At 35.6% G+C, this 15956-nt stretch overlaps 2 protein-coding genes across 4 annotated transcripts; one reads left to right on the forward strand and one right to left on the reverse strand.

Moving 5' to 3' along the window:
- The first annotated feature begins 6470 nt into the window (after nt 1-6470).
- On the forward strand, nt 6471-7874 carry LOC108207531 (NAC domain-containing protein 78-like). Its single transcript, XM_017377970.1, has one exon. It carries the CDS (start codon nt 6471-6473, stop codon nt 7872-7874), a length of 1404 nt encoding a protein of 467 aa, XP_017233459.1.
- Nucleotides 7875-8323: 449 nt separating this feature from the next.
- On the reverse strand, nt 8324-15187 carry LOC108206147 (protein gamma response 1). Of its 3 annotated transcripts, none has more exons than XM_064087467.1 (3): nt 12119-14939; nt 9888-11665; nt 8324-9298 (listed from the first exon to the last, which is right to left on the reverse strand). In XM_064087467.1, exons 2-3 carry the CDS (start codon nt 11353-11355, stop codon nt 8598-8600), a joined length of 2169 nt encoding a protein of 722 aa, XP_063943537.1. In that variant the 5' UTR covers nt 11356-11665; nt 12119-14939; the 3' UTR covers nt 8324-8597. The 3 variants fall into 3 exon arrangements, with proteins under 3 accessions (XP_063943537.1, XP_017231837.1, XP_017231838.1); XM_017376349.2 differs by lacking the exon at nt 12119-14939 and adding an exon at nt 14947-15187 and having other exon boundaries at nt 8326-9298; nt 9888-11285; XM_017376348.2 differs by having other exon boundaries at nt 9888-14939.
- Nucleotides 15188-15956: the final 769 nt, after the last annotated feature.

Genomic DNA, 15956 nt, shown 5'->3' on the forward strand with positions numbered 1-15956 from the left:
CATAGTCTAAATAACTCAATCCTACTTGTTCCACAAGTATATAGATAGAATCCCTTCTCTCCAGTGATACATATACTATTCTTGTTGAACAGAAATTAAGCTCTACATTACATTATTGAGTAAAGATTATAGCAGAGGAAAACGAAGCTAAGCGTGTGAAGGCATTCAGGTTCGACCTTTACCGAATTATTGGATGATATAATATAAGTTCATTATTTATACTTAATATATTTTAAAATTTCTTATAAACTATAATTATAATATCTAATTTCAAATGAATTATAGCTATCAGGCCAACCCAAACCGAATTATTGGATTGGACCAGCCCGAACCGAATTATTGCAGTTTGGTAGGTCCCATCAGGGCCGACACTTGAGTAAGACCACCAAGACGAAGGCACCACTATCCACGGACACCAAAAAATATATGCCTATGATATATAGTGATAAATTTATTCATTTATATATCTACATGCATTTGAATTGATTGATTATGTCATTGTATATTGATTTGTATGTATATAAATTTTTCTTTACGATCTTAAAAATTAGGGGCACCATTTTCAAAATTCGTCTAGGGCACCCGAATCTCTAGGGCCGGTCCTGGGTCCCGTGATCAAATTTCATTCCAATTCGGGAAAAAAATTAATTTTCAATTTTCAATTTATTTATTTCGGTCCAGTTTTGTAATGAACCGACCGAATACTCACCCACTAGTTAATAACTTAGCAGACATATAATAATAATTAAAGTAACAAAATAATTGGGCTCAATAAATAAATAAAACATCTTACAAGTATTTTTATAATTAAGGGAAAAAATGATAAAATCAAAAAAGAAAAGTCGAAAAACAAATCTTAACATCACTTCAAATCTTGACTTAAGAGTGTTCAGATAAGGCAACAAATCTTATATGGAAACAAATAAATTATTACATAACGTTCCTATCGATATCATAAATCTAAAAGACCCAAAGTCAACTTGTTCGTTGTTCCACTTCCACAAGCATATAAATATAGCCCTTCTCTCCAGGAAAGAGGAATACATATTACTCGTATTGAACAGAAATTAAGCTCTATATTATTACATTATTGAGTAAAGATTATGGCTAAGCGTGTGAAGGCATTCAAGTTCGACCCTTTTGATGAAGAGCTTATCACTGATTATCTCAAGCCAAAGATCCTGGGAGAGCGACTCCCCTGCAACACTGTCAAGGACAGGGAAATTTACGGTCCCTCGTGTAGTCCGTGGCGTGTTTTTGATCCTGATGATCATGGTTCTTGGCTTAAATCGCCTCATGTCAAGGCAAGTGAGAAGTTTATGTATGTGTTTGCCAGGTTGTCGAAGATATCAAGCAGCAGTGGGTCGAAAAATACGTCGAAGAGGGCTGGTTGTGGGACTTGGGTTGGGAAGACCAAGAGGGATAGGATCAAGGATGGGGAGGGTAATTTGATTGGAGAGAAAAGATATTTGGTGTTCGAGATCAATGAGGTTGATTGTGGAGAAACAGGGGCTGGATTTTATAGTATGCATGAGTATAGCTTGAGTGGAGTCAATGAGGGTTTGGGTTCTGGGGGTACTACTGTTCTTTGTAGAGTTACTTATGATTCGGCTAAGAAAGCCACGATTTCTCCTAAGCCGGGTGCAAGAGCTGCTGGCCATGTTTCAACAAGTGGTGGTGAAGGCCGAAATAGAAAAGAAATTGACAGCAAGAATCTGGAGGGAGCTGCTGCTCATGTTTCACCAAGTGGTGGTCAAGAGCGTGATAAGAAAGAAATCGACAGCAAGAATCTCGGGGGGACTAGCATTGTGACTGCGGAAAATGTGGCTGTGTTTGATTGTGGAGTTGGGGACCTGTCTGCAATTGTTCCACTTGATAATGGTGTTCAAGGGTCAAATGATTTTGGTGGGGGTTTGGATCTGGATGACCTAGGTTGTATGGATTTCTGTTTCAACGATCTTGAATTTGATACAAATTGGATCACGAACTGTCTGGATTTCAGTCAGGAAGAGGAGCCATACCTGAACAGCACAATTGATCTTTGTAGAGTTTCCTATGATTCTGCTAAGAAAACCACGATTTCTCGTAAGCCTGGGGCAAGAGTTGCTGCTCATGTTTCAGCAAGTGGTGGTCAGAGGGGAGATGAGAAAGAAATTGAGGGTTTGGATTCTGGGGATACTACTGTTCTTTGTAGAGCTACTTATGATTCTGCTAAAAAAACAACGATTTCTCGTAAGCCTGGTGCAAATGGTACTGGTCATGTTTCAGCAAGTGGTGGTGAAGGGGGAGATAAGAAAGAAATTGATAGCAAGAATCTGGAGGGGACTAGCATTGTGACTGCGGAAAATCTGGCTGTGTTTGATTGTGGAGTTGGGGACCAGTTTGCAATTGTTCCACTTGACAATGCTGTTCAAGGGTCGAATGATTTTGGAGGGGGTTTGGAATTAGATGACCTAGGTGATATGGATTTCTGTTTCAACGATCTTGTATTCGATACAAATTGGATCACCAACTGTCTGGATTTCTGTCTGGAAGAGGAGCCATTCCAGGACAGCACAATTGATCTTGGGAAAAGAAAATTCCAATCGGAGGAGAACTCGTAACAGGCCAAGAGGATGTGTCTTGACAATTATTATTAGCAGCTGGGGATGGACGTAAGCAGAGTATTTACCTAGGTTTTTTTTAATGATTTTCAGGTTCTGATGGATTATGTATTGCCAGAGATGAACTAATGTTATTAGTAGCATTTTAGTGAATTTAGTTGTCATATTCTTAATTCTTTTGTTGCTGCTTAATTTGAGTTAGTTTATGATTAAATGTCTAATCATCGGAAAATATTCTTTTACATTTTACTTGGTTTATTAATGCTGATGGAGACATGGAGTAATGAAGATTTAGTAGGAAATTTTTTGAATATTTGAAATGGAAGAACTCTGGCAACTCGCGTATTTAGTACAAATAACTTACATGACACACTTTTAGCCTCAATAAACGATGACTTGGATCATTATCCCTCATTATGTGATTATGGTTCTAAATAGTATCTAAGCTGTCACTATATGCTGAAACTGATCCAGTTAGTAAGTTCTAACTGTATAGAATTAGTTTGGCCCCATATATATGTCCACTGTGCAGCAGTCTTGGCAACTCCCAACATTAGTTAGTAGTAAAACATCTTTTTCTTTCTCTATAGCTATGTTTTTCACAACTTGCTTATCAGGTCCAACAGCATTGCAAATTTGACAAACAAAGTTTTTAAACTGAAATTTCTAGTAAGCCAAAGAATTGGATTTACGAGTTAAATTACTCTTATGGAAGAACCATCACAATGCAAGGGCTCTACATTTCAGATTCAAATCCGATATTTCCAAACCCTTCAGGAGTTGAGGGAGGTGCATACCTATAGCGGTGCCTTGAAACTCCTTCATGATGTTCACAACGTAAATTTTGTTTATCACTATCCTTTCCCCCGCCATCTGGAAGAACTGCATCATAGAACTTCTTGCACTGCTTGCATTCAATGCCTTTTAAATTCTCCCTATCAGCTTTCTTTCTTACTGGTTCCACATACTTAAAACCTTTCGTTCCAGCCCTTAAAGGTAGAATTTGCTGCTTCTGTGGAGCAGGGTCAGGATCGACATTCAAGTTCTGTGTTTCATCATCTGAACTATGAGATATCATATCCTTCGAAGATGGATTTTAACATCATGTTCTTCCTTGGTGGGCTTTTTCATATTTCCCCTGATGTTTTCCAAGGGAGTATTAAGAAAATCATCATGCAGATCGGGACCACCTCGGTTCTGATGAGACCTGGTTCCTCTCCAATACGAACCTGGGCGCTTCATACTAGATAATGGTCTAGCATTTGCATTTGTCCAGCTTTGTGGTCTATTTAGAGGACTAGAGCTACATGGCAAGTCAGAGTTTAATAGTTTAAGTGGTACCACTCCTTGGTTATCTATTAAACTCTCTTGGTTATCCCTTCCTTTTCTAGAACCAGCATCGCATTTGACTGAACCAGCTGGAGTAGCTCCTTCCCCATTTCCATTTCCATTTCCATTTCCTTTTCGCTGTCTACTTTCTCATGATTTGTATTAAAATCCTGTTGTTTCTCCGCTTCAGCATCTAAACAACTTGTCTCCTGTATAAGCATGATTTTCTCTTCAAGTTCCTGTAATGCATTGTCATTATTAAGTACGACATCTGCATTCAATTTAAGATACTGTAGTAAACCCTGGTGTTCTTTTCCACCCCCCAACTTTGCATTCACTATTTTCAAATTCTTTCGAAGATCTAGAATACACTTTGATGCCCGAACAAATCTCTCAAACCCCGCATTCACCAACTTCAAAGACTGGCTTTCTTTAAAGGCCTGTTGCTTTTCAAGCTGGAGTTTTTCTATTTCTAGAAAAGATTTCCTTGCATATCTGAGACGATAAAAAACATCAAAGCCCTTGATAGTTGATAGTGCCATAAAGTCGAAGGTAGTTAGTATCATAATGGCATCTATACATTAAAATTCATTTAGTTTTAGTTGGACGGAATACACCGAATTAAAATTCGGTCATGTTCGATCTTTGAAAAAATATTTCGGTTCGGACCGAATATTTATACATATTATATAGTAGTATAAATTTATTATTTGAAAATAATAAATTTTAAAATGTCTTATAAAATTTGATTATAATATCTAATTACACATTCAATTATATATATCTTTGGTGGTGGGCGTTGATTAATTGATATTATTTTTTTTAAAATGAATTATAGTTATGTTTGTTTTTTTAAAGTTCGAATCTTTTCGGTCGGACCGGCCTGAACAGAATTATTGCAGTTTGGTAGGTACCGTGATAAAATTTCAATTCATCTAATTACGGAAAAAAATGAAATTTTGATTTTTGATTTATTTGTTTCTGTCCGATTTTGTACTGAACCAACCGAATACTCACCTAAAAGTTACTCTCGCCGTCCCTCTGAATAGTTTATGTACACAGTTTGAACGCATTTTTAGGCTTTTATAAAGTATAGTTTCATAACTTTTATTCAGAGAAAAAAGATTTAAAAAATATATTATGAAACTATATTTTAAATGAGCGTGGAAAAACGTGCCAAAAAATAGCGTAAAAAATGAGGGGATAGAGGGAGTAATAACTAAGAATACATATAATAATAATTAAATTAACAAAATAATTAGGTTCAATAAAGAAATAAAACATTTTACAAGTATTAATATAATCAAGGGAAAAATGATAAAATCAAAAAAGGAAAGTCTCGAAAACAAATCTTAACATCCCTCCAAATCTAGACTTAAGAGTGTTCACAAAAGGTAACAAATCAAATATGGAAACAAAAAATTATTACATAACGTTCATATGATATCATAAAGAGAAATGCTACGTCCACAGAATTAAATACAGAATTCTGTACAGAATGAGCTGGCGCGCCTGACGTGCATATGATGTGTAAAGTCTGTCTGCCACTAACCTAATCAACGCTGTTATTTCATTTTTGTTTCTTTTGTTCTTTGTTTCTCATTTAACTTCACTTTTTCTATATTACAAAATTTATTTAATTAATTTTTCCTCTTATGTTTTATTACTTTTTTATTGTTAAATATTTAATCTCACTCATATTATTTTTTAAGATCCATTCAATATCTACTCTCTCATTTTATTTGTCATCAATTCTTTCCTAAAACTTATATTTTACTTTTATTTTGTATTAAAAATTTAACAAATTCAAATTATTTTATTTTAATTAGTTTATTTAAAATTAATATGCAAAAAACCACTTGAATTTACAAAAATGAAGATTCTAGCATAGAATGAATTATACTTGTATTTAAAAATAATTTTAAACTTTCCTATCAAATAATAATAATAATAATAATAATAATAATAATAATGATAATAATAATAGTAATAGTAATAGTAATGGTAATAAAAATAATAATAGGTTGAAAATAAAATAATTTGAATTTGTTAAATTTTTAATACAAAATAAAAGTAAAATATAAGTTTTAGGAAAGAATTGATGACAAATAAAATGAGAGAGTAGATATTGAATGGATCTTAAAAAATAATATGAGTGAGATTAAATATTTAACAATAAAAAAGTAATAAAACATAAGAGGAAAAATTAATTAAATAAATTTTGTAATATAGAAAAAGTGAAGTTAAATGAGAAACAAAGAACAAAAGAAATAAAAATGAAATAACAGCGTTGATTAGGTTAGTGGCAGACAGACTTTACACATCAGATGCACGTCAGCCGCGCCAGCTCATTCTGTACAGAATTCTGTATCTTGGACGTAGCATTTCTCTATCATAAATCTAAATTTAAAACACCCAAAATCTACGTGTTCAGTTGTTCCACTTCCACAAGCATATAAATATAACCCCTTCTCTCCAGGAAATAGGAATACATATTACTCATATTGAAAAGAAATTGAGCATTATTGAGTAAAGATTATGGTAGAGGAAAACGAAGCTAAGCGTGTGAAGGCATTCAGATTCGACCCTTTTGATGAAGAGCTTATCACTGATTATCTCAAGCCAAAGATCATGGGAGAGCCACTCCCCTGCAACACTGTCAAGGACAGGGAAATTTACGGTCCCTCGTGTAGTCCGTGGCGTGTTTTTGATCCTGATGATCATAGTTCTTGGCTTAAATCGCCTCATGTCAAGGCAAGTGAGAAGTTTATGTATGTGTTTGCCAGGTTGTCGAAGATATCAAGCAGCAGTGGGTTGAAAAATACGTCGAAGAGAGCTGGTTGTGGGACTTGGGTTGGGAAGAATAAGAGGGATAGGATCAAGGATGGGGAGGGTAATTTGATTGGAGAGAAAAGATATTTGGTGTTCGAGATCAATGAGGTTGATTGTGGAGAAACAGGGGCTGGATTTTATAGTATGCATGAGTATAGCTTGAGTGGAGTGAATGAGGGTTTGGATTCTGCGGGTACTACTGTTCTTTGTAGAGTTACTTATGATTCTGCTAAGAAAGCCACGATTTCTCCTAAGCCTGGTGCAAGAGTTGCTGGTCATGTTTCAGCAAGTGGTGGTCAGGGGGGAGATAAGAAAGAAATTGACAGCAATAATCTGGAGGGAGCTGCTGCTCATGTTTCAGCAAGTGGTGGCCAAGAGCGTGATAAGAAAGAAATCGACAGCAAGAATCTGGAGGGAAGTAGCATTGTGACTGCGGAAAATGTGGCTGTGTTTGATTGTGGAGTTGGGGACCTGTCTGCAATTGTTCCACTTGACAATGGTGTTCAAGGGTCGAATGATTTTGGTGGGGGTTTGGATTTGGATGACCTAGGTGGTATGGATTTCTGTTTCAACGATCTTGAATTTGATACAGATTGGATCACCAACTATCTGTATTTCAGTCAGGAAGAGGAGCCATTCCTGAGCAGCACAATTGATCTTTGTAGAGTTACTTATGAGTCTGCTAAGAAAACCACGATTTCTCGTAAGCCTGGGGCAAGAGTTGCTGCTCATGTTTCAGCAAATGGTGTTCAGAGGGGAGATCAGAAAGAAATCGACAGCAAGAATCTCGGGGGGACTAGCATTGTGACTGCGAAAAATGTGGCTGTGTTTGATTGTGGAGTTGGGGACCAGTCTGCAATTGTTCAACTTAACAATGGTGTTCAAGGGCCGAATGATTTTGGAGGGGATTTGGAATTAGATGACCTTGGTGGGTTGGATTTGTGTTTTAACGATCTTGAATTCAACACAGACTGGATCAGGGACTGTCTGGATTTCAGTCAGGATGAGGAGCCATTCCAGGACAGCACAATTGATCTTGGGAAAAGAAAATTCCAATCGGAGGAGAACTCGTACCAGGCCAAGAAGATGTGCCTTGACAATTATTATTAGCAGCTGGGGATGGGATGTCTGTAGAGTATTTACCTAGGTAATTCTTTTTAATGATTTTCAGGTTCTAACGGGTTATGTAATGCCCCAGATAAACTAATGCAATTAGTGGCATTTTAGTGAATTTAGTTGTCATATTCTGAATTCTTTTGTTGCTGCTTAATTTTGAGTTAGTTTATGATTAAATGTCTTATTATCAGAAAATATTCTTTTACGTTTTACTTGGTTTGTTAATGCTGATGGAGTAATGAAGATTTAGCAGGAAAAATTTTGAATAGTTAAAATGGAGGAACTCAGCAACTCGCGTAATTAGTACAAATAACTTACATAACACACTTAGATAGTTAGACTTAATGAACCCTCATTATGTGATTATGGTTCTAAATAGTATCTAAGCTGTCACTATATGCTGAAACTGATCCAATTCGTAAGTTCTAACTGTATAGTATTAGTTTGGCCCCATATATATACCAACAAAAGCAGATTCTATCTGTCCACTATCCTTGTACCTGATATTCAGAAGTTTGCAAGTGCAACTCCCAACATTAGTTAGTAGTAAAACATCTTTTGCTTTCTCTGTAGCTATGTTTTCCACAACTTGCTTATCATCCAACAGCATTGCAAATTTGACAAACAAAGTTTTTAAACTAAAATTTCTAGTAAGCCAAAGAATTGGATTTACAAGTTAAATTGCTCTTATCGAAGAACCATCACGATGCAAGGGCTCTACATTTCAGATTCAAATCCAATATTCCAAAACCCTTCAGGAGTTGAGGGAGGTGCATACCTATAGCGGTGCCTTGAAACTCCTTCATGATGTTCACAACGTAAATTTTGTTTATCACTATCCTTTCCCCCGCCATCCGGAAGAACTGCATCATAGAACTTCTTGCACTGCTTGCATTCAATGCCTTTTAAATTCTCCCTATCAGCTTTCTTTCTTACTGGTTCCACATACTTAAAACCTTTCGTTCCAGCCCTTAAAGGTAGAATTTGCTGCTTCTGTGGAGCAGGGTCAGGATCGACATTCAAGTTCTGTGTTTCATCATCTGAACTATGAGATATCATATCCTTCGAAGCTGGATTTTGGACATCATGTTCTTCCTTGGTGGGTTTTTTCATATTTCCCCTGATGTTTTCCAAGGGAGTATTAAGAAAATCATCATGCGGATCGGGACCACCTCGATTCTGATGAGACCTGGTTTCTCTCCAATATGAACCTGGGCGCTTCATACCAGATAATGGTCTAGCATTTGCATTTGTCCAGCCCGGTAGTCTACTTAGAGGACTGGAGCTACATGGCAAGTCAGAGTTTAAGCTTTTAAGTGGTACTACTCCTTGGTTATCTTTTAAATTCTCTTGGTTATCCTGCTGCCTGGTCAATTCAGAATTAACAACTGGAGATTTTAAAACTTTATCCCCACTGCCTGTGACAACACAAATAAACGAAAGTGGTCAGGCTTGATATATTTGTAATTTATGATTCCAGTAAATTGGCAAAGCCTATCTCTGGATTCATAGATGTATACTGAATTTGCATAGGACTTACCAATAAATGATTCAATGTGATTATATACATACATATTTGCAAGTTCAAATGTGCTTGTACTTTTCAAACAAAAGCAAATACTAAAATAACAGTCCTGACAAATGATGCCGAGCAAATTGATTAAAGTACTTCCTCCACTCGGCTTTATATTTTACTCTGGTTTAAAGATAAAGCACCGATTTAAGGATACCAATCTATTGCGAAACAGAAGAACTATATTTTTTATTCCATTTATTGTCCTTGTCTCTTACATAGATACTTAATAAGACTAGAATGATACCATATATTGCGAAACAGGGAAACTTCATTATCCCTATATTTAGTGTCGTTATCTCCTGGACAGATACTTCATATGGCTGGGACAAACTTATTGAGCAAAAGGATTTTAGAGAAATACTGCTCCACACAGTTGAAAATGACAGAAAGATTTTCAAAAAGACCAAATTTAATTGGACCAAAGGGAGTACCTGGTGAAGTTAATGGATCCGGACTGTGCCTCACTGAAACTGTTTCATCTTCTTTTTTGTTTGGGGTAAGCATATTCTCTGGCGTTAGACCATTTCTAGCGCAGAGGAAGTTGTACTGGGATTTCAGCCTCTTGTAAGAATCAACGACATTTTTCCTTTTCTTCTTTTCAGACAACAACTCACAATCTTTGCTTTCAATCTGCTTAAGTAATTTCCCATGCAACTCTATTCCTTCAGCAGACTCCATGCTTCTCTCTCTAAGCTCTAATTGAAGTTGATCAACTTTTTCCTCAAAAACTTTAAGCTTGGCCATATGCAGGCTTCTCTCTTTATGAAGCCCTTCCAGTTCCTGTTCAGACTTTAACATTTCCAAACCATTTAGATCAATTTGTTGGCGCAACTCTTCTTGTAAATTTCTGCTGTCTTCCACTTCTTTCTCTTTCTGTCTTAGCTCTTTTTGCAACTCCTCTACAGTGCCAGCTAAGCTTTCTAGTTTGGCTGTAAGTAGCCGTTTCTCCTTCCCATTATCTCTCAACAGTTGCTCATTATTCTTAACCTCCGAGTTTATCCTTTTTAGGAGATATTCATAGGACTGGTTTTCCTTGTCAGATTGTTTGGATTTTGATCTGAGCTCCATTTCAAGCTCATTAACCTTTTTTTCTAGATTACCGATTTTCCCCTGTAGTACTGTTGTCTTTTCTTCATGTTCTCTATGTAGGCTTTCCTTTTCTAGAACCAGCATCACATTTGACTGGACCAGATGGAGTAGCTCCTTCCCCATTTCCATTTCCATTTCTCTGTCTACTTTCTTATGATTTGTATGAAGATCCTGTTGTTTCTCCGCTTCAGTATCTAAACAACTTGAATCCTGTATAAGCATGATTTTCTCTTCAAGTTCCTGTAATGCATTGTCATTATTAAGTACGACATCTGCATTCAATTTAAGATACTGTAGTAAACCCTGGTGTTCTTTTCCACCCCCCAACTTTGCATTCACTTTTTTCAAATTCTTTCGAAGATCTAGAATACACTTTGATGCCCGAACAAATCTCTCAAACCCCGCATTCACCAACTTCAAAGACTGGCTTTCTTTAAAGGCCTGTTGCTTTTCAAGCTGGAGCTTTTCTATTTCTAGTAAGAGATCTCTCTCCCTCTTATTCGATGCTTCCGCATCTTTTCTTGCCTCTAAGTAAACCTTATGCAAGTTTATAGATTTTGCCTGATAATCTGGAAAAAGCTGAGAGCAGAACATATGCTCTACTTCAGAAATTCTGTCTTTTGCTTCCTGAACTGTGGCTACCAGTAAAGCACTGACTTTTGAGACATCTATTTCAGCATCGCTGTCAATAGAATATGCTGGTTCTGTGGAAGTTCGTAGATCTCCTTGCATATCAGAGACTATAACAAAAAACATCAAAGCCCTTGATAGTACCATAAAGTCGAAGGTAGTTACCATAATGACATCCATACATTAAAATCGATATGAAAACTTGAAGAGGATGCAATACGTTCACGTGACTAACACCACAAAGTAATTTATCCCAAAAAATTAAAAAAGAAACTGAACCAAGTTATTAAAATATTACTTTCTTCCCTTCAAGGTTTTACTCATATTAGCTTAACTCGTCCAGTGAAGATTCATCACACCTTCTACCTTCTATTCAATTCAATTCAAATATTAAAACAAAAAATCTGGTAATATATCAGCAGTTCTGAGCAAGCAGAAACAGAAGAAACTCTATAAACTAGGCTAAATGGTGAAAAGTGGTCATGAAAGCCTAACCATAGTTACATAAGACTTGGTTCGATTCGAAACGGGGAACGAAATCGGGTACGCGGAACATTAGTTTTAGTGAATCCGGTACGATGGAACGTACGGGTACGATGGAACGTATGGGTACAACTGGTCCTTTTAAAAAGAATTCTATAATCATATATATAAATTCCATTATAGTATACAATTTTAGTTGATAATTTATACATTTATAATTTTTTTTAAAGAAAAAGATGTTGAATAACAAATAAAAGTACACATTTATTGATAAAATAAACTACTTATCATATGACATAAACATGGATCTATTGTTCGGAACAAGAATGAAGTGTGTTCTCGCCAGTCGTCACTTCCGGCGATCTAGGTCGCGGCCCCGAACGTTTCCGTTTGCGTTTCGGGTACGAACGATTTGGATCGCGGTACGTGGTAGCGTACCCGTTTCCTTGTAACTATGAGCCTAACATATACTATTAAGCTGTAATTGTTTCAAGGGATTGATAATGCCAGATATTGGCCTATTTATTCCAATTTTGTAATATATATTACCTTCACTAATTTGGTGGACTAATTTCAAGCTATTTTTGAGTTAATTCTCAAGGGAACCTTAGGGAGAGGGTGATATTCAGTAATCCCCAAATGAACTAAAAAGTGTTTAGCAAATAAATAAGGTCCACGCGACTGTTATAAAGGACTAAATATGATGGAATGAATGCACTTGTGTGTAGTCTGAGATCAGAGTCCTTGCAAACAAGCATAATATTAAGGGCATACGAAGGATAAAATATTAGATTATCTGCTGCTTTCGTCCAATAGGAAAATTTCAGCAAACACCGTTCTGTCTTTTATCTTATTTGGGTTCCTCCCTTCCCTTTTCCTTAGTGTAGGTTACACGTTCCTTAACATTGGGAGCTTTAGACAGCACTAAAATTTTTGAGTATGGTTGAAGTCAACAAGCTGAAACTATAAACTAAAACCAAAATCATTAAAGCATTAAAAGGTAATAATTCCAGCGCACCCAATCCTGTAACGAAGGAAGGAAGAACAATAAGAATCTGTAACGGAGGGAGTAAGAACGATAATACACATTTAAATCAATCTGTTTGAAGAAGGTGTGCAGATCGCAACCAAACCTAACCCTAGGGTTTGACTTGTAAGTAGTGCTCTCATTTCTCTATATTAATTTCAAATTGTATCAAATTCATCATTTGTATTTCTCTGTGCCTAATTAAACTGTATTGGTTCACTCTGGTAGGGTCTTTTTGAGAGGTAACCTCCCCTAAGATATGCGCACACATTTTGGTGATATTTACGAGGTACACAGTTTTCAATAGACGACGAGAAGCAATTCACACTGCTATAGTGATGTGAATGTTCAAGATGCAGTATTACTACTGAAGTTGGGTTGATTATTGATAGTTAGGACATAAATTATACTGCTAGTGCTAGTTATTGTTATCTAAGCTAATTTTTAGCATATGTAAATCTTGTGCAGGTAAGCCTCTTAGGTACAATTTTGCTGGCCAGTGTGTAATTCACAATGCTAATTGCTAAAAATGTTGAATCCTACACTTTTACTTGTAAAGTTATGTGCTATTTTAATAGATTGCCAATTAAAAATTTAAATCGCTAATTGCTATGGTTGTTGATATATATGTTGAATCTATCTCCATAATTATACAGCTCTTCGTGTCTTTATTTGAGGTTTAAGGCAGGAGAGGGTATACTCCTTTTTATGATGTAGGTATACAGTGTTGGTCACTGTATATGCTGCACTAGAATTATTACAGTTATAATGATTTCACGATTTTGGTTTTACTTAATATTTCAACTTGTTGAGTTGTTGGCTTCAGCAAAAATCATAAGTGCTGGCATATTCTGTCTCCAGTCTAAAGCTCCCCAATGTTAAGAAACGTGTATCCTACACTAAAGAAAAGGAGAAACCCAAATATAATAAAAGACTTAATGGTTTTTGCTGAATATTGGATGAAAGCATAATCAAAACTTTAATCCTCCATGTGCCCTTAAGGAAGTAGCAGAACGCAGTACAATATTGACAAAGTCATAATGCAACTACGATATTAAAAGGCGCAAGCAGTTACAGTACTTGCTTTATTACAGTGTCCAAAAGTTCAATATAGAGTATATTCAGCTTCAATATAATATAAATAAAAATAAGACATTTGAATCAAGACACTCTCAGACTCAGTGACTCCCGCAGATTTGAGTTTGTGTGGAGTACATGCGCTAATGAGTAAAGTTCTGTTGACAGTATAAAGTATTAACTTGATTATACTTAACTCGTAGTCGAATTTTAATTAATTTATTAGATCCAGTTTGAGTTTAAATTATTTGACTCATGCTTCTTGCGAGTCCAAATTTTTTTTACTCGGGGTTTGTTAACTTGAAAACAACTTTACATATCTTTAATACTAGTCATAAGTTAAATACTTAATCATTCAGGTCGAGTTAGTAGGATTTAAATTCAATCAAACTTATTGTAATACTGCATTATCCTGCACCACGCCGTCCCACCTAATGCAATGCAGATCTTTTAGCTCATACAGTGCTGCGTGTTCATAAACTACAATAAGTTAAATGCAAACTATCAGCCTACACTATACCTCTACCGCCATCCAAATAAAAGTATTAACAATATCAGACTTGTGACCCAAGTACAAGACTAAGATAAACAGAAAAATTACTTCAGACACACTATCCTATATCATGAACATAGAATTTGCAGTCACTTTTCTGATACCATGTACCCTTAATCTATAGTTCAAGCACTTTGAGTCACGATGTCGGGAGCAGATTTAAGTTTCCTAATTTAAGTACTAGCTAAACAAGTAGAGCAGAGATGTATATATCTTACATATACATATAATCTGAAGGTGAAGCAGAATTAAGCAATTTAGCAATGAGAGAAAGGAACAAATAGATGTATCCAGTGATGTAAACCCGCTTTTAACGACTCATACTAGAAAGATTCGAATGAATATTAGCACCTCACTTGCATCGACAACTAAAAGAAAAATACAGGACATGTATTGACAAATCTGACATATCCTGAATAACATTTCAAAAACACGATGCTTGATTTTAGCTATGGCATAAGCCTAAGCAGAATATTGAGTTAGTCACACATACAAGCACAAAGAAAGGCTTAAAAATGAATCAGTCAGTTACAACACTTTGGAGCAACTACACTAGGAGAGAGGGAGGGAGGGAGGGGGAGAGAGAGGGGAGAGAGAGAGAGAGAGAGAGAGAGAGAGAGAGAGAGAGAACCTAATTCGGAGAACTGAATCCAGAAGATGGAGATAGCAGATTGAAGGCCTCAGCAACTCAGATTGAATTGAATTTGGAAGAGGGAGATCGAAGATTGAAGATGTAACTGAAACTTGAAAATAGGGATCGATAATATATTAACGAATTGGGGGAAGAGACGAAGAGCTTCTCTTTTCAATTTATCTCTGAAAAGTGGAGGAGCTTCCCGGAAATCTTAAGGGAGGGCTTTGAATAATTAAATTCCCTCCATATCAATATGTTTCTCTCAAAAAAATAACACCAGATATTAAAATGACATTATTTTGATCATTTATGAGAATTTAGTTACATTATTTTAATATAATAAATTATAAATCGACTCCTATTTATTTCTTAAACTGAGGATTTCATTAAATAGTATTGATACATTATAAAAGAATAAAATTTGAAGATAAATGTTATAAAATATTTTATTTTACAAAATGGACTAGTATATTAAAATGCAGGAAATGATTATTTATTTTATATTGTTATTTGAAAAATACATATACCCTGTGACCAAAAAAAAAAATTACATATACCCATGGTGAGAATGGTACTAAGACTTGGGGACGACCAATGTATAACTTTATCACTGGGCTACTTTCAAGCCGGGGCTGATACAGACTTAAAATCCTTAGTCCTCGTTGAGAAGCAAAATATATTCTTTTGCTGTAACTTCTCTTTTTCATTTTTCCATATCCTTTAATCAGTTGTTTTTGAATCTCTTGGCACTACAGTTGATATATGTTGTAACATGATCTTCGGAAATGTCCCTGCAATCAACTAAGAAACATATATCCGTTAACAAACTACATAAATTAATAGCGTTCATCATTCATTTGTGATATAAAAATGTGATTTAGTCAACAAACTACATAATCGTGATTCACAAGGGCTGGTTTTTAGATTTTGTATGCTAATGTGCACATTTGTGACTAGAACTATACTTTTGCTTTAACTGAATCTTATACTTTAAAGTTTAAGGCCTC

The sequence above is a fragment of the Daucus carota genome, chromosome 2 (assembly GCF_001625215.2).
Source record: "Daucus carota subsp. sativus chromosome 2, DH1 v3.0, whole genome shotgun sequence".
Lineage (NCBI taxonomy): Eukaryota > Viridiplantae > Streptophyta > Magnoliopsida > Apiales > Apiaceae > Daucus > Daucus carota.